The 23,710-nt window shown below is 45.7% G+C and overlaps 2 protein-coding genes across 2 annotated transcripts in view; one reads left to right on the top strand and one right to left on the bottom strand.

The window, feature by feature from the left end:
* The window catches only part of kars1 (lysyl-tRNA synthetase 1), a 531,769-nt gene that overhangs the window by 38,483 nt on the left and 469,576 nt on the right, over positions 1–23,710 (top strand). The window lies entirely within an intron of this gene.
* Positions 539–22,049, bottom strand: tmed6 (transmembrane p24 trafficking protein 6). The gene is made up of 4 exons (XM_078542984.1): positions 21,852–22,049; positions 19,611–19,737; positions 17,847–18,001; positions 539–772 (listed from the first exon to the last, which is right to left on the bottom strand). Exons 1-4 carry the CDS (start codon positions 22,047–22,049, stop codon positions 539–541), a joined length of 714 nt encoding a protein of 237 aa, XP_078399110.1.

Raw genomic sequence — 23,710 nt, 5'->3', positions numbered from 1 at the left:
TTTAGTAAATATGCGGAATGTAATATATTTTGAACAATTAGGAGTCAGAAATCAGTAATAGCACTTTCAGGATATATATATTAATCTAAACAAAATTTGAATCTCGGGGGAAAAAACATGATATAGAGAATGGGTGTGAAAGAAAAAGATAAACAATTTGGTTGTGATCTTTCGTCCATGCAGTCACCTCTGAACAATGAATCTCTTTCAAAATGTGAATGTAAGCAATAATCAGAAATTAGCAATTTTGTACATTTACATTCTATTAAAGTGATAAAAGAACATCCACTAATTTCAGTCATGCATATTTAGCATATTTATCTATTTATGGATAGATTAACCTCATTGTTTTGTGATGCTAAAACAGGGTATTTCAGGCTTCAAGGAAATTAATTAAACTGGGTCTAATTAAAATGGTCTCTTTCAAGTCTTTCAAAAATAAATATTAGATGAAAGGATAAAGCTTAATTAAAAATTGTCTTTATTTTTTTTTAATGCGCTCATATTAAACCATTTTTTTCCTTGGATAAAACTGTGCCTAACATCTGGATTTTTCATTTGCAGTGGTGACTCTCACATCAAACAGGCGCTTCAGAAAGTAAAGCTGTAAAACACCAGATGAAACAATGACTGCACTCTGGGCAAATGACCACCAATTCACATAGTTATTGCTTGCTTGTACAATGAAGTAATCAGCTCCTTTGCGCATCCTGGCAAAGTTATAAAATCTCCACATATGGAAGACATAGCTTTCCACTTTGATAGTAGTATCCTGTGAGAGAGGAAAAAAAGAGAAATGGTAAATTAGGCACAAGACATAAGATTTAAAAATGCTAATTGACACAATAACTAGGCAGACGACAGCTGAGACATTGGGTGGAATTTTTTGAAGTTAGTTCCTGCCAAGATGATGGGACCATTAGGGGGCCAGGAACCAGCTGAGGCTCTTTAACTGAGTCATAGCATAAGCATCCCATGTCCAGGTTATTCAGACAATCTGGGAGGGTTATAGAGTTAATACAGCACAGAAACAAGCCCTTCGACCCATCGTGTCCACGCCAGCCATCAAGCACCTATCTATTCTAATCCCAGGTTGGTAGGATGACACACTGGATTTGTCAAAGGAAGGATTTCAAATTGAAGGTACCCCAGGGTGTGTTACGATGACTCAACAGAACTTGAAGAGCAGAATTTTCCCAGAATTGCACTAAGTGTGGTAGCGGACAGACAAAATGGAGTCCTACCCACCGACGAAACTGATGGGTTTTCGTGCCATATAGTCCCAAACTCGCCTCATTATTTATTCACTCCCACAAAACACGCCGTTTCCATGGCGACTGGGCTCTCATTTGCCCGCCCGCCATCACCCCACTGTTGCATCACGCCGGCTGCCATCTTTAAAAGGCAGCTGTCAGCAAAGGGCTCATCGCCACCAGCTCACCACCACTGCCTAGGAGACAAGGCCAGCAAAGGAAGAAAGACTCCAGCTCCCCACTTCAATGACGGGTCCCTCGAACGACTGCTGGATGCCGTGGAGGCCCGATGGGATGTAGTCTGCCCCCGCTCTGGCTGCAGGATGGGCAGTAAAGTCACCAACCTGGCTTGGGAGGCAGTGTCAGCGGTGGTCAGCGCCAACGTCCTGCAGAGGAGGACAATCACCCAGTGCCGCAAAAGGATGAATGATCTCCTCCGTTCCACCAGGTGAAGTCACTGTTCTCATCACTCCCAACTCATGCACTCACAATCCCATCACAAATTCACAAGGCCCTCACTCACTGCCAGTGCAAGGGACATCACCATTCACTTGTCACACATACCATCATTGTCCTCATCCCGTCCATGGCACCACTCACCACCCACACAGGCCAGGCATACTTATCATCTGGCCCGTCAGGCGTCCTGATACACTCTCCCCAACTTTATCCATGCAGGACAAACTGGCACACAACAGGAGGGAAAGGTTACAAACAGGTGGAGGGATACCGAAGATCAAAGTTCTGACAAAATTCGAAAACAGAGTCATCAGCTGGCCGGCGATGACCGGGACCGGTCCTGTGTTGGCATTGAGGTCGGCGCTCCTCTACCAAGTGACGATCCAGCAGTGCAACATCCATCAGACAACCCAGGCCGTAAGTGATATGCCCTCTTTCACAGACCACTGCCATGCACTAATTATCTCCCCTTGCTTTCGCAGGCACATCTGCCAAACAGCCAACAGAGTCCATGACCCAGGGCCTCCAATCAAGCCCCGAAGAAACCTCTGAAGAGGAATCTGAAGGCACCCTCCCTGAAATCCCATCACAGCGCTCGTCCACGCCCTCCACCAGCGCAGAGACACACATCCTGGTGAGACCTAGCTTTAGAATAGCCTTGGGGTCACAATCTGGTGAGCACATTGCACTTTCTGATCCACAGCTGGCGGAGGCAGGGACTTCCCAGGTCCCCAGCACTCGGAGGACTGCTGGAGGCCAGAACGTTGCTGAGTCCAAGTCAGATGAAAAGCCTCTGGACTTGGCCATGTCACAGTTGCTGGAGCTGCAAAGGCAAACTCAGGAACGTCATGAAGGGATGTCCACTGCACTCCTCAGATTGCAAGATACAATGGAGGAGTCTGGTCCACCTTCAGGCTGAGGTGATAGCTCCGGCATTGCAATGCGCCAAGGTCAACACTGGCAGGATGGCGGCCACCATGGAGACCTTGGTCCAGGATGTCACTCCTGCACTGCTGTGCGGGCTTAACTCCATCACTGATGCCATTGTTGGCCTCCAACAGTATGTACGCGAGAGGGGTGCTGGGCAGCTCAATCTCACTCCAGCTACCCCTTATGCTTACGGAGTCAGTCAGGGGACCTCAGGCACCTATAAGGGAGGAGGATCAGCAGGTGCACACTCTGGTGCCATCCACCCAGGTGACTCTGGGAGTGACCAGCCCATCCGAATCCCCTCTTCCTGTGACCTCCACAGCTCCAGCTTCACAGGCCGAAGAGAGTGCCACTGCCACACAGCAGGACCCCGAAAGCAGGCCAGGGCCCTGCAAGTCTCGGCCTTCCAGAGGACACCTGCCAAAGTCATCATAGTCAGGGTGTCACAGTCAGCAGGCTGCCTCCACCTCTGCTGTGGATGTCCGGAGAGCACCAAGATGTAGCGGCAGGGTTAGAAAAGTTAGGCAAAAGTAGTTGCACAGCCTGGCCATGGGTGTTGATCACTTGTACACACTTTACTATTGTCAGAGAACTCCTAAGAATGTCTCCCTGCCTGTGGCTCTTTGTTCTAATGAGCAGTGTTCTTTTCATTCAGATATGAAACCTTTCTGCACAAGATAAAGGCAGATGTCTCAGTCCAGGGCCTCTTACCTGTGCTCTGTGCTGCCTTCAGACCACAGTGATGGTCCAGCCTCACACTCCCCGGAAACATTACTGGTGCCTGCACCTCAGCGGTGCTGGTCATTGCTGCCAGAATGTAGTGAGCAGGCACCACAGAGTTCTTTATTTCTCTCTGTGCTTTCAGCACCTTTAAGGTGGGGCCGTCCCCCATCACACCAGCATCTGCGACCAGTGATGCTGTGTACCAGCTCCTGAAGGGTTGAGGTGCTGAAGGCAGACACAGCATCAGATGCATCTAACATTTCATGGCTGCATCTCTGAGATGGCCCTGATCATGAAGCGCAAGCGAGCTCGCCAGACAGGAGTCAGACATTCTCAGAGGTTATGTGAAGATCTATGGAGTGGCCTCACTGCATGTTGTCATCATCCTCCTGCGATCAAGCGATTATTAGGGCCTCCACCGTGCCTACAGGACAGGGGCATTCTCACAGAGGCATTTGGCACTGCCACAAGCCAGACTGGAGTCAAACTTTCACAATTGCAATGAGAGAATCCAAGGGACACTTCACTGCATGTTGTCATCTTCCTCCACAAACCTGGCAGCTATGAGGGCCTCCTGAGCATGCCTGCCTTGTCTAGCCAGTGCAAGAGCCTCATCCCCATCATTGTCACCACCGAGGATCCCCTCACACTCATCCCCTTCGGCGTCCTCCTCATTGGAGGAGACGTGCAGCTCCTCTCCCCGTTGCAGCATTAGGTTGTAAAGGGCGCAGCAGACGACAACGATGCATGACACCCTCTGCGGACTGTACTGCAGGGTTCTACCAGACTGGCCCAGGCACCGGAGCTGCATCTTCAGCATCCTGATGGTCTGCTCCGCCAAGTTGTGAGCTGCTGCATGAGCTTCATTATAGCGTTGCTCTGCTGCAGTCTGAGGCCGCCACATGGGTGTCATTAGCCACAGTCTGTGCAAGTACATTTTGTCCCCAAGGAGCCAACCCTGTAGCCTCTGTGGACCCTGGAAGACTGCAGGGATCTGCGAGTGACTCAGGATGTAGGCGTCGTGCACATTCCCTGGAAACTGTGCGCATACCTGCAGGATGCTTTCCTGGTGGTCAAATACCAGCTGCACATTCAGGTAGCCCTTGCAGTTGATGAAGTCCATCAAGAGTAATGACGGAGACCTGAGCGCCACATGAGTGCAGTCAATCGCACGCTCCACCTGTGGGAATCCAGAGATCAGGGCAAATCCAATGGTCCTTGCATCCTGGCTATCCTGGTCCTGGGCAAAATGCACAATGCTTCCCATAGAGTGCTGGCCACCTCTCGGATGGCCAGAGATGAGTGCGCTGCATGGCTGCATGTCAACCTGCGAGATGGGGGACACTGGTCCAAACAGGGATGCTGAAATTGCAAGGGGCTGTGAGCGCCTCCAGCAGTGACTGCTACATGGCCAGCATTGGCGAAGAGATTGTACAACGTGTGCAGTCCAACTGCTCCGCGGTCCAATAAAGTGGTGGCGGACTCAAAGTCTGTGCTGTGGGAGGTTGGGAGGGCGGGGTGGGGGTATGGTATGGAGCACTTGGTGGCCCTTTTGTGCCTCCACATTTCTTGCATGGGCGGGCAGGCTTGGAGCCCAACCCCAACCTATCTCAGTTGCAGAGGAATGGCTGTTTATACAGGTGTCCCCAATGTGTGGCCACTTCCCTCACTTACCCTGGCCCCCACCTAGATTGCCTGTGCGCAGGATGCAGCACCAGGGCAGCACTTGAGCGCCCCCCTCCCCCCGACAACGGTCACCTCCGAGGCTGGCCAGCACTTGCCCCCAGACACCCTTGCCCCCTCAGCAGTTACCTCCGGGGCCAGGCATCAGTTGCCCCCGCCCCCCGGAGACCTGTAAACAACGGGCAAGCTGTAGAGAACGCTGCTGCTCACTCACCTCAGTTCCTCCAAAGTGAAGGCCGCCAAGTGCTGTTGTGAAACACGTCAGTGTGCTTTCCCGCCAACGTGGACGGACCATACGGCAGGGTTCCAAGAGCCTTGCGGGATGGCTTTTTTATTATAGGCTGATGTATTACAGTTAGCTCCCTGCTGACCGATGGCAGGAAATGTGGCCCACCGTTGGCAGGCTGAGCCGACAATCGCAACCATCGTGAAGCAAGTCGCATCATATTTTCCGCGCACACCACCTATCACGCCCGCCACCAGTGGGCTTGGAAAACTCCGCCTGAAATTTTGAGGGTGCAACAATGACAAGGATGGAGAGGAGACCTGGGAAGGTTGCTCCTTGGGTCTCTCGCTCTTATCTGGAGATCCTATTGCAGGACCTGAGGAGCTGCTTGAAGTGATCCTTCCTAAGAACAGGTTGAATAGTACAACGTCCAACCATACAAGAGTGGATGGAAGTGACCAAATAAATCAGTAGCAAAAGTGTGGTCTCTTCTACCTGTAGACAGTGCACCAAGAGGATCCAGGACCTCAGCAGTTGCTATGTATGTGCACATGTGTTATCAATGCTTATCCATCTTTGGTTCTTTTGAGTTTGAAAGAAGATAAATCACACTGGCCATGCACGCATCACTACCTTTTATTTATTCACAAGATCTGGGCATCGGTGGCAAAGGCATCATTTATTACCCGTCCCTATTTGTGCTTGAGAAGATGGTGATGAGCTGCCTCCTTAAACCGCTACAGCCCATCTAGTGAAGGCACTCCCAGAGTGCTATTAAGTAGCGAGTTCCAGGCTTTGGACCCGGCAAAGCTGAAAGGTATGATATATTGCCAATTCAGACTGGTAGTGATGTTGTCATGTGTCTGCTGTCCACGTCCTTCCAGATAATAGAGGTTATAAGTTTCAGAGATGCTATCAGAGAAGCCTTGGTGAGTTGCTGCAGTGCATCTTGTAGATGGTACACACTGCCGCCAGGGTGCAGCAGTGGTGGAGGTTGTCAATGTTTAAAGTTGTAGGTGGAGTGTTGATCAAATGGACTGACTCTAACCTGCTTTTGTAGCCACTGAATTAAAGTAGCTGTTTCATTTCAGTTTCTCGTCAATGGCGACCCCCCAGGATATCGATGGTGGGGGATTCAGCAATGGTAATGCCATTGAATGTCATGGGGAGATAGTTAGTCTCTCCTATTGGAGACAGTCATTGCCTGGCACGTGTATGGTGCAAATGTTACTTGCCACTTAGCAGCCCAAGCTCAAAGGCTGTTCAGGTCTTATTTCATGTGGGCTCAATCTGCTTTATTATCTGAGGAGTTATGAATGAAACTGAACATTGTGTAATCATCAGCAAACATCCCCACTTCTGACCTTACGATGGGAGGGAAGGTAATTGATTAAGCATCTAAAGATGGTTGGGCCTAGAACATTGCCCTGAGGAATTCATGCAGTGACATCCTGGGGCTGAAATGATTGGCATCCAACAGCCACAACCGTCTTCCTTTATGACTCCTGCCAATGGAGAGTTTTGATTGTCATTGACTTCAACTTTACAAGGTCTCTTTGATGCCATACGCCATTAAATGCTCCCTTGGTGTCAAGTGCAGTCATTCCCACCTTATATCTGGAAATTAGTTCTTTGTCCATGTTTAGAACAAGGCTGTAATGCAGTTTGGAGCTGAGTGGCTCTGGCAGAAGCCAAGCTGAACTACAGTGAGCAGGCTATTGGTGAGGAAGTGCTGCTTGATAGGACTTCTGATGACACCTTCCAACACTTTACTAAGAATTGAGAGTGGACTGCTGGGTGGTAATTTACCTGATCCCATATACCTTGGCACCATGCCTATGGTACAGAATGGTCAGAGTTGCTTTGGCAATGGGTCTAATTAGAAACTCTAATGTATTGCAATGTTAACTGGATTACAGACCAATAAATTGGTATCTAGTATTATGTTGAAGCTAATCTGACATGTTATAATCACATGCAGACTACCACTTTGGCTAGATCTCAGAGATGTTAGGGGGAATTTTATGGGGCCTGCAAGAGCAGGTAACGTGATAGGTGGAGTGACTTAATTAGACGGAAACTGAAATTTCACTTTCCCAAAGGCGGGTTCAAATTTAGACATTAAGTGTTTGTGACGAGCTGGGCCTCAGGCCGTCTTGTGACAGGTTCCTACTTGTAATACATTTGCATGTCATGAATACTTATATTAAAATGTTTTGTAATTACAGCCCACGTTCAAGATTAAGTCGGTGGCGCATGAGAATCTCAAGGCACCCAGTTCACGTTCGTTTAAAGATGAAGTGCAACAGTTACCTTTGTGCAGCTTTGCCTGAGATCAGTGGTTTTCCTTGTTAAACTCTGTGGCACAAGGGAGGGGTGCAGGAGAATGGCAGCTTGCATGAAGGCTCAGGACCGGCAAGGATAAGTCAAGGGTGGGGGGCGGGCGGTGGATGTGTGGAATGGGGTCAGGGGTATACAGGAGTGGAAGTGGGATTTAGGAGAGGACGGAAGATGTGGCCGGGGGCATTGAAGAGTGAAGTGGGAAGGGCCTGGTGTCCTGGGTGTCGTTGTGGGGTGATGGGGACTGTCAGTCAAGGTAGAAAAATGAGGGCTTTAAAGGCAGGGTCAGTAATGTCCACATGTAGGTTCATCTCAAGCAGAATCCTTGCAGGGCTTTTAGTTCACCTACAATATTTCAATTACCCCCGCTGAGAGTGATCTCAGCTCATACAATGCATAAAAGGGAGGGCCAGTTGAACCTGCAAGTCCAGCCATATCCCACAGAGTGGTGAGTATAACACTGTACACTAACATAAACATTAAATAAAGAGTGAATACAAAAACACAACATAGTTTCTTCCACAATGAAGAAGTCTCTCTAACCCCCTTGTAACCATCAATGAGTACTGACCATGAGGCGCATCAGTAAATTTAGCACTCCAACTAAGCTACTCTCAACAAAGTTAAAATTCCACTCATTGTAAATAGAAGCTCTCAATTCAGTGGGTCCAAAGTAGAATTACATGTCTCATTTGAACCACTATGAGCATAAATATGGCATTCGTATCCTTTCGAACGATCAGTTTAGTTCAGGAAGCAGTATGCTTAGCTTTAAATCAGGAAGTGGTCAATTTTCAGGAATTGAGCACATAACCAAGTCTTATACCCAACTTGTAGTACTGAGTACTGGTTGGACAGCTGCATAGGAGTAATTTACTGGACTAGTAATCCGGAGGCCTGGACTATTGCTCAAATCCCCAAGGCAGCTGGGGAATTTAAATTCAATTAATAAAAAATCTGGAATAAAATGCTGGTAATAATGATCATGAAACTACTGGATTGTTGTATAAACCCATCTGATTCACTAAAGTCCTTCAGGGAAGGAAATCTGCCATCCTTACCTGGTCTGGCCGACACGTAACTCCAGACCCACAGCAATGTGGTTGACTCTTAACTGCTGTCTGAAATAGCTGAGCACTCAGCTCAGTTGATTCAAACCACTTCAGAAAAAAGCAGTGCGGGTGTACCTGACTGCAGCAGTTCAAGGAGCACTCAGGGGACGGGCAATAAACGCTGGCCTTGATGGCAACACTTGTATCACAACACCAAATATGAAAAAAAGACCACTATTGTTGGAGATAGTAAGCTTGAAATGACATATTAAACCAAAGTTTCTACTATGGATCGTTTGGATACTAAAAGAACTCATGGCACTAATCATAGAAAAGTAGGGAGCTCTTGTGGGTGTTACCATTCTTCTTTCAATCAAACCCACCAAAAATAAATTATGTGATCTTAGTGCTGTCTGTGGGATTTACTGTGTACAAATCAGCTGCCACATTTGCCTACATTTCTCAGTCAGTGTATTGTAGCAGAAATTATGTTATTGATAATTCCTCTTGACTGAAAGTGGAAGACACTAAGGCAGTAAATGGGCAATAGTGGATTAGCCGCCTCATTACACACAGCCTCTAATATTCCATTCCATTGACAATGCTGATACCGAAAATCAGGTGCTGCCTGGGTGGCCAATTTGACATCACCCATTTTGCACCATTACCACTCCCCAACCCCGCGTGATGGATACCTACCCCATTTTTTCTTAACATCTTTCTTAAGCAAGTTTTTGCACTAACAGCAACTTTAGAGCACAAATATGTTTTCAGGTTTTAAACTGCTTATTTTGTTAGGATATGATAGGCTTCAATCCATTAACTAATTTGATTCAGAAAGTTTTGCTACCATGTTCAAACTAATGACACATTGAACATGGTTAGGAACAGAATGCTGCTCTATTATCGCCATCTGGTGTTGCTGATGCTGAATGTATGCCAACCATCAGCATCTCACATTGATTGTCAGTGTTTCTTCAGCCTGTCATCGTTTCAGCATCCTCAGAAATCAATACTTTGCAACCTTGCCCCAGAACTTTATTGTCTGTATGTGTGAATACAGAGTCTTTACAAGTGTATGCTGACAGCTTATGTGTACATGCAGAATTGAGATTCACATTTATAAAATTAATTTTTCATGGCGAGAAAGATGATTTGTCAGTAATTATCACTGCACCATTAAAAATTCTCTTGCTCCTGAATGCACCAGCTCTAAATTTTTTTTCGTCATTTTTAGTGTGGAACAAGTGGACAAGAACAGCAACTTCTTGCTGCTGCTGCAATTTAAATGCCACATTTATCACTGCAATATCACACTCTGCAGAGGAGCAGGGTATAACTGACAGCAACTTCTGGATTTCTAACTTTATCTGCACATGTGTTGATGGCAAAAGTTGCTCCCTGAGTTTCTGTATTATAATGGTGAATACTTATAGCCTTGTGTGTTATTCTCATTGCAAATTCAGGGCCAAGGCTTCTGTGAGCTGGATGCGAGGAAGTGTTGATTTTTTCTAAACTTGGATGTTTGGTGGTTTGGATGTGGCAGAGTGGATGATGAGGTAACTTTTGGAGAAGTGCTAATCTGGCTGGTTTGATGGAAGTCCAGAGCCCATGTTGTCTTCCATACATCTAAACAGGTTACAGAGTAGGCATGGTGTTTCAAACTCTCTCCTTCAAGAGTGAGAGAGAGAAAGAGTCTAACAGACGGTGGAATTTTCTGTGCCCGCTGGCAACGGGCGTGACAGGTGGCATGTATGAACAATATGGTACGATCGGTTTCACAACAGCGGGAAGGCAGGTCATGATCATCCGCTCGGTCCCTCAACAGTCGTCGGGGAACTCATTGTAATACATCAGCATATCATTAAAAGGCAATCTCGCCAGGCTTTTGGACTCCTGCCAGATCATCCGTCCACGTCAGCCGGAAAGCACGTCGATGTATTTCACAACAGCACACAGGCAATGTGCATTTGATGGCCTTCACCTGGGGGAACTGGAGGTGAGTGAACAGCATCATTCTGCAGAGCTTGCCAGGTCGCCTGTTGTTTTGCAGGCTCCCGGGGGGTAGGGGTGAAGTGCCGCCGTGCTACGGAGGCGACTGCTGGTGGTGGGGGGGGGGGGGGGGTGGGTGGCCAGGGGCAACTGTTGTCCAGCCTCAGAGGCGACCGTTGTCGGGGGAGTGTCCAGGGGCAAATGCTGTCCAGCCGCAGAGGCGACTGTTGTCGGGGGTGGGGGAGCAACTGCTGCCCTGGCATTGGATCGCACGCAAAAGAAATCGAGGTGGGGGGCAGGGTGGATGAAGGAAGTGGCCATGCAGTAGAGACACCTGTATAAATTGACCATTCCTCTGCAACTGAGACAGTTCAGGCGCAGCCACAGTGATATGATTGGGGTTGGGCTCCTAGACTGCTCGCCCAAGCAACGCGGAGGCACCAAGTGCTCCAAACCTCGCCCCACCCCCTGGACCTGCCATCCCCAGCACAGATTGCGAGTCCGTGACAACGGGCATGACACTGGACCACGGAGCAGCTGGACTACACATATTGTACAATCTCCTCGCCAACGCTGGCCATGTAGCAGCCACTGCTGGAGGTGCTCATAGCCCCTTGCAATCTCAGCATCCTGGTTAGGATCAGTCTCCCACATGTCACAGGCTGACAGGGCAGCCATGCAGCACACTCATCTGTGGCCATCTGAGGGGTAGCCAGCACCCTCTGGGAAGCGTTAAGGGGTCATCACACTGGGCCAGGAAAGGTACTAAGTACATCCATGCTAACCATGTCTCTCTCTAATGCCGCAGGAGGACCACATCAGGAGCATGGAGCCTGGTGATCTAGCTGTGTGCCTGATGGCCTACAGAGAAGGCGGAGGAGAAAGCAACTGAGGCTCCTGGCCGTGCAAAGGCAGGAGCAGTAACCTCAGGAAGAAGGCGCTGCTGGGGCTCACACATACGCTGCCCAGGAGCGACAGCGAGCCATGGCTGGTCGGCGCCTAGCGACACTCGGTCTATAGATGTCATCTCAGATGTCAGGTTCTCGGTCACCTGTCATTCCTGCAGGTGACCGAGAACCAGTGTCGCCGACGACTGCGCATGTCTAGGGACCTGGTCGCTCACATCTGCCACTTATTGCAGGACTTGGTGCCAAGGGGACATGAAGGGCATCCACTGCCAGTGGCTCTGAAAGTGACTGTGGTGCTCAATTTCTACACCAGTTGCTCCTTTCAGGGATCCACAGGTGACCTCTGTGGGATCTCACAAGCCGCCACCCACAAATACATCCACGAGGTCAAGGAAGCCATCTTCACAAGAGCTTTGTGCATTTCAACCAGGACTGTGCCAGCCAGGATGCAAGGGCCATTGGATTCTCTGGGATCTCGGGATTCCCACAGGTGCAGGGTGCACTTGACTGTGCCCATATGGCGTTCAGGTCTCCGTCGCTACACATTGTGGACTGCATCAACCACAAGGGATTCCACTCACTGATTGTGCAGCTGGAATACAACCACCAGAAACGTATCCTGCAGATGTGCGCATAGTTTCCAGGAAGCATCTACGAAGCCTACATCCTCAGTTGGTCACAAATCCCTGGAGTCTTCCAGGGTCCAAAGAAGCTGCAGGGATGGCTCCTTGGGGACAAGGGCTACCCACAGAGGCCATGATTGATGACACCCATGCGGCAGCCTCAGACTGCAGCAGAGCAACGGTATAATGAGGCTTATGCTACAGCTTGCGACTTGGTGGAGCAGACCATCGGGATGCTGAAGATGAGGTTCTGGTGCCTGGACCAGTCTGGTGGAGCCCTGCAATGCAGTCCACAGCAAGTGTCACACATCGTCATTGTTTGCTGCGCCCTTTACAACCTGACACTGCAACGGGGATTTGAGTTGGCTGAGGAGGAAATGGAGGAGCTGCATGATTCCTCCAATGAGGAGGATGCTGATGGGGATGAGGCTGAGGAGGTCCTCGGAGGTGACGATGATGGGGATGAGGCCCTCACACTGGCTAGAGGAGGCATGCATGCTCAGCAAGCCCTCATAGCTGCTAGATTTGTGGAGGATGATGATGACATGCAGTGAGGAGACACCATAGATCTTCGCATCCCATTTGTGAACGTTTGACTCCAGTCTGACTTGTGGCAGCGCAAATATCCTCTGTGAGAATGCTCCTATCACGGAGATGCAGTGGAGGCCCTAATAGTCACTCAACTGCAGGAGGATGATGACGACATGCAGTGAGGACACTCCATAAATCTTCACATAGCCTCTGAGAATGTATAACTCCTGTCTGGCCGAGGGCAACTCACTTGCAATCCATGATCAGGGTCATATCATAGAGACACAGCCATGACACTTTAGAAGTTCTGATGCTTTGTCCCCCTTCAGCGCCTGAGCCCTTCAGGATCTGGAGCACAGGATCAGTGGTCACGGATGTTGAAGAGATGGAGGACAGCCCCTCCTTAAAGGCGCTGAGAACACACAGAGAGAATGGGAGAACTCTGTGGCACCTGCCCACTACATTCTGGCAGCAATGACGAGCACTGCCAAGGTGCAGGCATCAGTAATGTCTCCAGGGGATGTGAGGCCGGACCATCACTTTGGTCTGAAGGCTGCACGGAGTACAGGCAAGAGGCCCTGGACTGAGATACCTGCCTTTATCTTGTGCAGAAAGGTTTCACATCTGAGTGACAAGAACACTGCTCATCAGAACAAGGAGCCATAGGCAGGGAGACATTCTTAGGAGTTTATTGACAATAATGAACAGTATGTACAAGTGATTAACACCCGTGCCCAGGCTGTGCAACTCATTCTCCTTAACTTTCCTTACCGTGCCACTACGTCTTGGTGCTCGACGGATATCCACAGCAGAGGTGGAGGCAGCCTGCTGACTGCGACGCCCTGTCTGTGATGACTTTGGCGGGTGTCCTCTGGAGGGCCAAGACTTGGAGGGCTCGGCCTGCTTTTGGGGTCCTGCTGTATGGCAGTGGCACTCTCCTCGGCCTGCGGAGCTGGAGCAACTGAGGTCACAGGAAGAGGGGACTGGATGGGCCGGACACTCTCAGAGTCACCTGGATGGATGAGCCCGGAGTGTGCACCTGCTGATCCTCCTCTCTATGAGTGCCCAGTGGCCCCAGGCTGACTCCTTGAGGAGCAGGGATAGCTGCAGTGAGATAGAGCTGCCCGGCACTCCTCTTGCATACACACTGTTGGAGGCCAACTATGGCATCAGAGATGGAGTTGAGTCTGTGCAGGAGTGAAGTCCTGGACAATGCCGCCACCCTACCAGTGTTGACCTCGGTGCATTGGCATGCCAGTGCTATCACCTCAGCCTGAAGGCAGAAGGACTCCTCCATCGTGCCTTTCAATCTGAGGAGTGCAGTGGACATCCCTGATGTTCCCAAGCTTGCCTTTGCAGCTCCAGCAACTGTGACATGACTGAGTCCAGAGGCTCATCATCTAACTCGGACTCAGCCATGTTCTGGCCTCCAGCAGTCCTCCGAGTGCCAGACACCTGCGAAGTCTCTGCCATGGATCAGACAGTGCAATGTGCTCACCAGATTGTGATCCTGAGGCTATTCTAAAGCTAGATCCCACCGAGGTGTGTGCCTCTGCACTGGTGGAGGCTTTGGGTGAGCGCTGTGATGGGACTTCAGGGAGGGTGCCTCCAGATTCCTCTCCAGAGGTTTCTTCAGGGCTTGATTGGAGTCCCTGTATCATGGACTCTGTCGGTTGTTTGGCAGATGTGCCTGCGAAAGCAATGAGAAATAATTAGTGCATGGCAGTGGCCTGTGAAACAGGACACATAACTCACAGCATGGCTGTCTGATGGATGTTGCACTGCTGGATCCTCACTTGGTAGAGCAGCGCCAACCTCCCTGTCAGCACAGGAACGGTCCAGATCCTCACCAGCCAGCTGGATGGCTCTATTTTCAAAGTCTGTGAGGACCTTGATTTCAGGCATTCTGCCACCGGTTTGCAAACTCTCTCTCTTGTGTGCCAGCAGGTGCTGCGTTGATAGAAATGGAGAAAGAGTAAGCAAGACGCCTGCCAGGCCAGATGATAAGTATGCCTGGCCTGTGTGGGTGTTGAGTGGTTCAATGGACGGGATGAGGACAATGACGCTGTGTGTGTGAGAGTAAATGGTGATGTCACTTGAACTGACAGTGAGTGAGATCACTGTGGATGTGTGATGGGTTTGTGATTTTGTGAGTTGAGAGTGATGAGAAGAGTGACTGGCGGAACAGAGGAGATCATTCATCCTCTTGCGGCACTGGGTGGCTGTCCTCTTCTGAAGGGTGTTGGTGCTGACCACCACTGCTGGATTTGTCACGTGCCTGCCAATCCTACAGCCAGAGCAGTGGTACAGGACACCCCAGTGGGCTTCCACAGCATCCAGCAGTCGCTCAAGGGACCCATCGTTGAAGCCGGGGGGCTGCAGTCTTTTTTCCTTTGCTGGCAATGTCTTTCATGCAGCAGTGGTGAGCTGGACTTGCGGCTGGACTTTAAACATGGCGTCTGGCATGATGCAGTGGCAGGGTGATGGCCAGAGGCGAATGAGAGCCCGCCCGTCATGGAAACGGCGTGTTTCCCGGGATTGCATAAATAATGAGACGGGTTTGGGACCATACGGTGTGAAAACCTGCCGTCGTGGCCACACCTAGTGCAAATCTGGGAAAACTCTGCCCACAGAGTCTAACATGTGACTGACTGACTGATGTCAGTGGTACATCATCATCTACACCATACATTAGCATATCCTATCTGTTAACCCTTTATACTACGGTATTCCATTTTTAAGTTATAAAAAGTTATGAAACCTATCAATTGTGTGGTACAAAAGTAAATAAAATTGGCTAAAATATATGATGCTAAAGTAATGTTATTTCTTGCCCAGGAAGAAGAACCTTGCTTTCATTTACTTACGTTTTTGTTTTCTGCAATATAAATAGTGTATACCTAAAGTTTAAGTTACAAAGCTCGGGTAACCACCATAGATTGCGGTGTATAAGTCAACCTGGCATTTTGTTTTTGGTGCCAAAAATCATGTTTAGGCCTATACTCAGCATATAGGTCAACCTTCCCTTTTCTGCTAATAAATACATGCTTTAGGAGTCAGCCTCAACTATTCATCTCAGAAATGCATGTTTTACTCAGTTTGTAAGTGGGTGAAAGGGATCAAGCAGGTGATGTGGGAAGTGTTGCCAAGAAGCTACGCAGGAGTTTAAAACATGTCCACACAGAGCAGACCGCACGTAGCAAACAATGAACAGAAATGGGTTCTCTGGCAACAAAGGATGAGGAGCAAAGTTGGTTTCAAGCTAAAAGTTATAACATTTGCTAACTCATCAAATAACTCTGCTACAGCGAGGAGATTCAGTGTGAGTGAAAAACTAATGCAACAATGGAAAAAGAAGGAATCCACCCTGAAGAAGATGCTGAAGACCAAATACACCATCAGAACAGGGACCTGCATCTGACCTGATTTTGAGAAGCATGTATCGGAATGGTTACAGAAATGCAATCTGTATATATGCACTTAAGTGGGCCAAATCAAACCCTGAGTCCAGCAAAGATTTCAGAGCGACAGCTGGATGGCCTGGCTGCTTTATGGAAGAAAAATGCTTAGTGTTGTGACAGAAGACTAAGATCCCTTGGAGATGACTGAAAGACCTCATGCCAAAACTACCAGTTTCCAGCGATTCACTATCAGTCAGCAGCAAAAACATGAGTACCAATTGTGTCAAATTGGCATCATGGATGAAGTGCCCATGAATATGAATATGAATATGCCCAACAACTAAAAACAGTTCTAGTGAAAACCACAGGACTTGAGAAGACAAGATTCATAGTGGTACTAGCCTGCATAGCCGATGAAATGAAATTAAAGCCTATGGTCATTTTCAAATGTAAAACCATGCTGAAAATCAAGTTCATTGCAGGAGCTTTTGTGCATGTACGATGGGATGCATTAGGATAGAGTGAACTTGGGGATTGATAATATGTGGTGTGGATTAAGTGTCCCGGTAACCTATGCAAAGAACGCAGCCTATTAGTGTGGGACATGTTCAGAACCCATATAACCAATGAGATCAAGTGGCGTCTGTAGGAAAATAACTCCCAAATTGCAGTTATACCAGAGGGCCTGAAGCCCGTAGTTCACCCTTTGTATGTGTGCCTCAACATGTCATTCAAGGATCACCTTCACACTGGTGAGTGTGGAAATATGCATGCTGCCCTGCCTGATGTTTTTGGGTTTCATCATCAAATTGTGAGATCATTCAAAAAATGTGGAGTATCCAATTGAATGGATGGAGAGGAAGATCATTTGTTGTAGAGGAATGATTCTGAAAGCAAAAGCACCATATCTGTTCCAGAGTGGGATCCTTATGATGATGCTATAGCCAAAGTGACTCAGAATGAATTCGATGAACTCTTTGTCAGATGCTTAAGGTAATGAATTTGACGGTTTTAAAAATGTTTTGATTGTGGTTAAAGGTATCCTTGTAGAATTAATTCATTCAATAAAATGTGTCACGTTGATTTAATTTGAAATACTGGTGTCAATTTTTTTTACATTTCAAAATGGTAATCACCTACACCAACAACGGCAATCCACATTTTATACTTGGTGTATAAGTCTACCCATATTTTTGGAACAGGTGGTACAGCTCAGCTCATTTTCAAGGCTTCAAAGGTCGACTTATATGTCGTTATCCACAGCACCTGTCATTAAATTGATAGCTTTTGACGCTGTGTCAATGTTTACTAGGTTTCTAGGCTGACTCGTATTGAATAAGATACTGAAGGCTAAATGTGCATTTTTACCCAACAATTTACCTAAAAGGGGTCAATGCAACCTACCAACTTCCAATTTAAGTTTTAGCTAAAGTAGTCAAATTAGACAGTGAGCATTCCAAGTCTCTTTCTCCCATACAAAATTCATACTGTATGCCCCTTCACCAATGTTTGCAAATCTAATGTCTGTTACTTTAAAGTTGTTCCAATTCATACACTTATTAAGACAGTTCTACCACTGAGCAGTAAGTTTACATTCTCAATCCATCAGGCAAGGGAAAAAGGTTGATCAGACCACAATAGTGGTAGCTCACTGCTTTGAGGGTAGGGGCAGGTGTAAAATAGTATTAAATCTACTGATGTCTTAATCTGATCAATGTTTCTTACCTGAATAGCAGAAATTGTGTTATTCAGTTGAAGTTTTTCTTTATCTTCTGCTTCTTTTCTCTCACTAAAACCATCATAGTAAACTCCAAAACTAATAAAGATCTGCTTCGATCCAAAGTGTGACAAAAAGTTGTTCAAACAAAGTTGATAAAAACCTTAAAGAAATCAAAATCTGATTGTTCATGAAATGCAATATTGTTTTAACTATTTTTAAAAAACTTTCTGTAACAACAAACAGTTGGATTTAAGTGCACTTTTAACATAGTAAAGGTGTTTCACAGAGGAATAATCAGAAAGCTAAAATGGAAGCTAAGCAAAAGGAGGAGGTATTAGGAAGAGTTATCAAAATCTTAGTTAAAGAAGTAAGTTTTAAAGAGGACCTTAAAGGGTGAGAGAGGGACAGGTCAATAGGTATAGGTTTCACAACATGAGGACTAGGCAGATGAAGGCATGGCTGTCAATGGTTGGAGCAAAGGGAGGCCAGAATCAAAGGAATGGAGAGTTAGAATTGTAGAGTTTGAGGATGTTACTAATAAAGGAAGAGTGAGGTTATGAAGAGATTTAAACATGAAAATAAATTTTTTTCATTTGCAGCATTGAGGGACTGGGAGCACCGAGAGCAGGGGTGAGTGGTGAATGGTATTTAGTGCAAGATAATATGGGCAACAGAGTTTTGGATGAGCTACAGTTTAAGGAGAGTAGAGGATGGGAGACCAGCCATGCATTAAGTAACATAAAATTCATGTGTAGCTGGAGGCAATGGAGATGGACATGTTATGTCATAAATTTGACCCCAGTCACATTAATATTGTAGAGGGTGAACACATCAATCTCACTGACACCAGTGCAGACAAGCTGAAAGTGCAAAAGTAAAGTACTGCTGAAAATCTGAAGTAAAGACAGAAAATGGTGGGAATACTCAGCAGGTCAGGCAGCATCTGTGGAGAGAGAAAGAAAGTTAATGTTTCAGGTCGATGACCTTTCATCTTTTGTTTAAGTCAAGCAAGTTGAGCAACTAATGTGGGGAAATGCATGCTTATTATTTTTGCGTTATTACACGAAGCAGTTCTGCCCATTGAACCAAGTAAATCTGCTCATAACTGTCGCTCTGCATGTTCACTCACTGTATCAATTCATACTGGACCCTGTCTTACCAAGTGCTCATCCTGTCCACTTTCTGAGACATTAAAGTAGTACATGTGCAAAAAGCATGACCATCCAGTTTCAGTCATAAATTATAATCCCAAATTCTGCTATCATTTAAATAGATATAGGCTAATGTGAGTAAACTTGCACAAAGGCAAGATGCCCAGACTCTTTATGGAAGCAACTGATGCCACTGAATCTGGTAATGTAAAACAGGTCCCAATTTGTAAAACTAAGAAAATGGTCATTCTGAATGAAATAAATGTAAACTTTTGTTTGCACCACAACCCCACCGCCCCACCACCCCCCACCCCACCCAATTTTTCTGCTTTTCCTTTAAAAAAAACCTCTTCAACCCCCATTGGGGTAGCCTGGGCCTTCCTTCCCCAGGTCTCTGTTAATAATTTTAAGCAGGCCATCTAGAAGCGTATAACTCCATAGTATAACACAGTAGATCATCACCTTACCCAGTCATAGAATGGAATATTGAATTTCACATCATCCTACATTATGAAATGATGGCATAATGATGGTACAAATAAAAAAGATAAATTTAACACAGCACAATCACCAACTTTTCACCTGTAGTGTTACTTGAAATAAGATAACAGTACACACCTGATTCATTGGTTTTGAAGTTGATTTGGCCACTTGCTTCACTGGATGTATCTATCAAATGTCCAGTAGGTACATTAACTGTGGCAGTGATAGCTCGAACATTCTGTAATCCCATCACCCACTGCACCTAAGAATTAGATTTTAAAGGGATGTTATGTTTCAAACATATAAAAGACACAATTAAATATTGAGATAATGCTGCTTATAACATCCATGATTAGTCAGTAATTATGCATTAATGTGCAACTATGGATGTATTTGAGTTGATCTACAATCAACCTATTTGTAAGTCAATGCTTAGAAAATGCCACCTTACGCTGAGGAATACCAGTACAATAATTTTTTTTTAAATGTAAAATAAGCGGTTATAAATGCAGTGGCCATATCACTGGACTAGTAATAGAGGCTTGGACTAACAAAGGATATGAGTTCAAATCCCTCCAAGTCAGTTTGAGAATCTGAGTTCAGTTTTTTTTAAAGTCTGGAAATAAAAAGTTAGAATCAGCAAAAGAGACCATGAATATTTTGGGAATGAGACCTGCCATTTTTACCTGGTCTGACCTATATATGACTCCAGTCCCACACCAGTGTGTTTGCCTCTTAACTGGCCTCTGTAGTGGCCCAGCAAGTCAGTTGTATCAAACTGCCACAATTAAAGCAGGGATAAAACTGGACAGATCACTTGGCTTTGAGCTAGGTGTCCAATCAGGGTGCAAAGAAAGCACACACAACACTGTGAAGCCCTCCCATTAACATCTTGGTGATGGGTGTCAAAGTTGAAAGACCTGTCCTACAGGATAGGCAAGCAACAGCCTAATATAGACATACTCACAGTATCATACTTAATGGGTATGCATAGACAGAAAAATCAGAGAGCATTGCTTTTAGTAGTGGTGACCACAAAACTTCCAGGTTGTCAAAAAAACCCATCTGGTTCACTAATGTCCCTTAGGGAAGAAAACCTGCCATCCTTACCCAGTCTGATCTATATGTGACTCCAGACCCACAGCAATGTGAATGGCTCTAAATTGTCTCCTGAAATATCATAGCAAGCCATTTGAACCAAACCTTTAAGAAAAAGCTTAATAAGAACAAAACTGGACAGATCACCCAACTTCAACCAAGCATCTGATTCAAATGCAACAAAGGCAAACCCAGTTCAGTCCAACCTACAAATTCCTCGCTAATATTTGGGGACTTGTATCAAAATTGGGAGAACTGTCCTACAGACTAGCCAAGCAACAATCTGACATAGTCATACTCATTAAATTATACCTTACACACAATGCTCCAGACTCCTCCATCACCATCCTTACCCACTGGAAGTTGGACAACTGTCCCAATTTTGGCACAAGTTCCCAAATGTTAGTGAGGAGGACTTTGTAGGGTCAACTGGGTGGGGTGTGCCTTTTAGCTCCCTGTGCCTTGGTTGATGGTGGTCGCCCTTCCGTCCATTTGGTTTTATTCTTATTTAACTTGTCTGAGGGATAACCGATAATAATAATAATAATGTGGTTTGATGCAACTGATTGGCTTGCTAGGCCATTTCAGAGGGCAATTAAGACTCAAACACATTGCTGTGCGTCCGGAGTCACATGAAGGCCAGTCCAGATTTCCTTTCCTGAGGGAAATTAGTGAACAAGAGAACAAGGTCAGTAAATGTGATTCAAACTATTTGCTAGTGTGAAGGGTAAACGCTGACACAAATGGCTTGTTTTTGCATTGTAAGCTTTATGTCTTTCTATGTATTAATGTTGTTTGGATGTCAGAGATAGAGAATTTCACATTTGTCAGTAATTTAAAAGGACTTCAACAGAATATAATTTAAGAATCACAACTATTGATTCAGATATTCTTTATTCCTAATATTGAATAGTAACAAAAACAGAAAAAAGTGGAAATACTAAACAGGTCAGGCAGCATCTGTGGAAAGAGAAGCTGAGTTAACATTTCAGGATGAAAGCTTTTCGTCAGGACTTCTGATGAAAGACCATCAGCCTGAAACATTAACTCTGTTTCTCTCTCCAGAGCTGTTGGCTGACCTGCTGAGTATTTCCAGCATTTTCTGCTTTTATTTCAGATTTCCATCATCTTCAGTATTTTGCTTTGAAATTGCAACATGTTGAAATATTTACCAAGTCATTTTAACCATTTGTCACTACAATTATTAATATTTATTTTCAACTGTATGTTTTATTTACAAGCGCAACGTGACCAGAGAGAAACATTGCATGATCCTACCTCATAATTGAAGTAAAAATAGCCTGCTTTGTCTGCATAATGCCAGAAACATTCCTGTCCACCTCCTGGGACAATGATGGAGAAATCATACTGATCTGCAGCACGAAATGTGGAACCATTCATTGACTCCGTTTTTTGACATCTTCCACTTAAAAACAGGACAACACATATGTATACAAATACACCCGGTACAGACATTTTACTGCAGTGATGTCTTGAAAATTCCAACAAACAGAAAACTTAAAACTTGGGAAATGATTAACTCTTTATCTCATCTTTGCTACATATTAATCCTACTTAATGTCCTTAGCACCTGTGAAATACACATTTTTAAACAAACATCTTCCAAAAAAATCCTAATACTGGACTGAAAACGACACAATCTATACGGAAGCATGCATTATTCCTCCACTCCACAATGTTTGCTGATGGAAAGAAAAATGTATTATCTTTAGCCTCTTATGAGCATAAAAACAACCATCAACCTTGTAGGTGGTAGTTAATGTTGTAATATGAGTTCCTTAGGTGTCTCCATATGAGATCTTGAGACTTGTATATTTAAACATGAACCCTTTATTGTTAATCTTTAACCATTTACAGATCCCAGGTTACTGTCATGCTTGGTGCTGCTGTTTCCATGCAGGTAGGCTGCTTCTAGAGTGTTCTCTCTGGACTGTTCTTTCAGAGTATTACGAAGTGAACTCTATGCATCAGACCATGGACGGTGCTTTCTCCAGTCCCACATTAACCCTTGCTCTGCCAAGCACCTTTACAATGGTATGCAGGCGCACACAGCATCATATAACAGTTTGTATGAACGGCTACATTGACGATGACAAATGGAAAGCAAGAGGTTTTTGATCACACTTTTTTGTCGGCAGAATGCAAGTTACAATCAAATTCTATTTGTATTTAAATTTAGAGTCAAGATCTGGCATTAATATATTTGGTGGGGGGGAAATGTTGCTTTATATATTATCTTTGCTTGTGGACCATTCATGGTCTTCTCAGTGTTTTAAGTTAGAAAAATGAAACATAAAATGAAGTTGATGAATGTTTGCAACATTGAGAATAAATAAACTCCCATTGAATAAAGTTAAACTATTTGGGGTAGTAAAGACTAAATCACCATACAAAATTTTCAGGCTTGTTTTAGTTTATAAATTGGGCATAATTATATTTTTTAAGAAAAAGTGTATGATATATCTGAAAATTGAACAATCTTGCCCTCTACTGGACCAAGTTTATTCAGCGTTATACACATCGAAAGGTACAAGTGGCAGCAGTGACTAATTAAGAGTATCCCATGCTGAAGTTCTCAAGTCAATTTTGTTTGTGAAGTTGCAATTGGTTTTATCTGAAGCGAGGTCAGTCCATCACTGTCTAGGGTCTGTCAGGAAGATATAATAATGTTATTGGAATTTATTGTAAAATAGTGGTATCTGTGTGTATATTTTTATGTGTGTGTGTGTGTGTGTGTGTGTGTGTGTGTGTGTGTGAGAGAGAGACTTAATTGGATTAAAGGCAGCTGGTCTGAAGGCTTTGATGTAAACATTGTAAACATGGGGGAAGTTTGAAATGTAAGGTGTAAAAAGACATTTGCATTTTTAAATAAACCAGACTAGATTGTTTTCAAAAGAGGGAGTGAAATATGTCACCTAGCCAGATGAATTTTAGAAACAGAGGGTGGAATTTTCCCAGATTTGCACTAAGTGCTGAAGCGGGCGGGCAAAATGGCGTCCTACCCGCTGACGGCGATGACAGGTATTGTCCCAAACACGTCTCATTGTTTATGCATTCCCTGGAAACACACCGCTTCCATGGCAGGTGGGCTCTCATTCACCCTCCCACCATCATCC

Source organism: Cetorhinus maximus, chromosome 6 (assembly GCF_964194155.1).
Source record: "Cetorhinus maximus chromosome 6, sCetMax3.hap1.1, whole genome shotgun sequence".
Lineage (NCBI taxonomy): Eukaryota > Metazoa > Chordata > Chondrichthyes > Lamniformes > Cetorhinidae > Cetorhinus > Cetorhinus maximus.
Note: the sequence above shows the minus strand (reverse complement) of the source record. Positions and strands in the feature narration are given on the sequence as shown.

What these genes read in the sequence shown, in the direction of transcription:
- tmed6 (XM_078542984.1), bottom strand. Translation starts at nt 22,049, where the DNA reads ATGTCTGTACCGGGTGTATTTGTATACATATGTGTTGTCCTGTTTTTA. An exon ending in ATTTTTACTTCAATTATGAG is followed by an intron (nt 19,738 to 21,851) that starts GTAGGATCATGC and finishes TCTAATTCTTAG; the next exon opens with GTGCAGTGGGTGATGGGATT. An exon ending in CTTCAAAACCAATGAATCAG is followed by an intron (nt 18,002 to 19,610) that starts GTGTGTACTGTT and finishes GATTTCTTTAAG; the next exon opens with GTTTTTATCAACTTTGTTTG.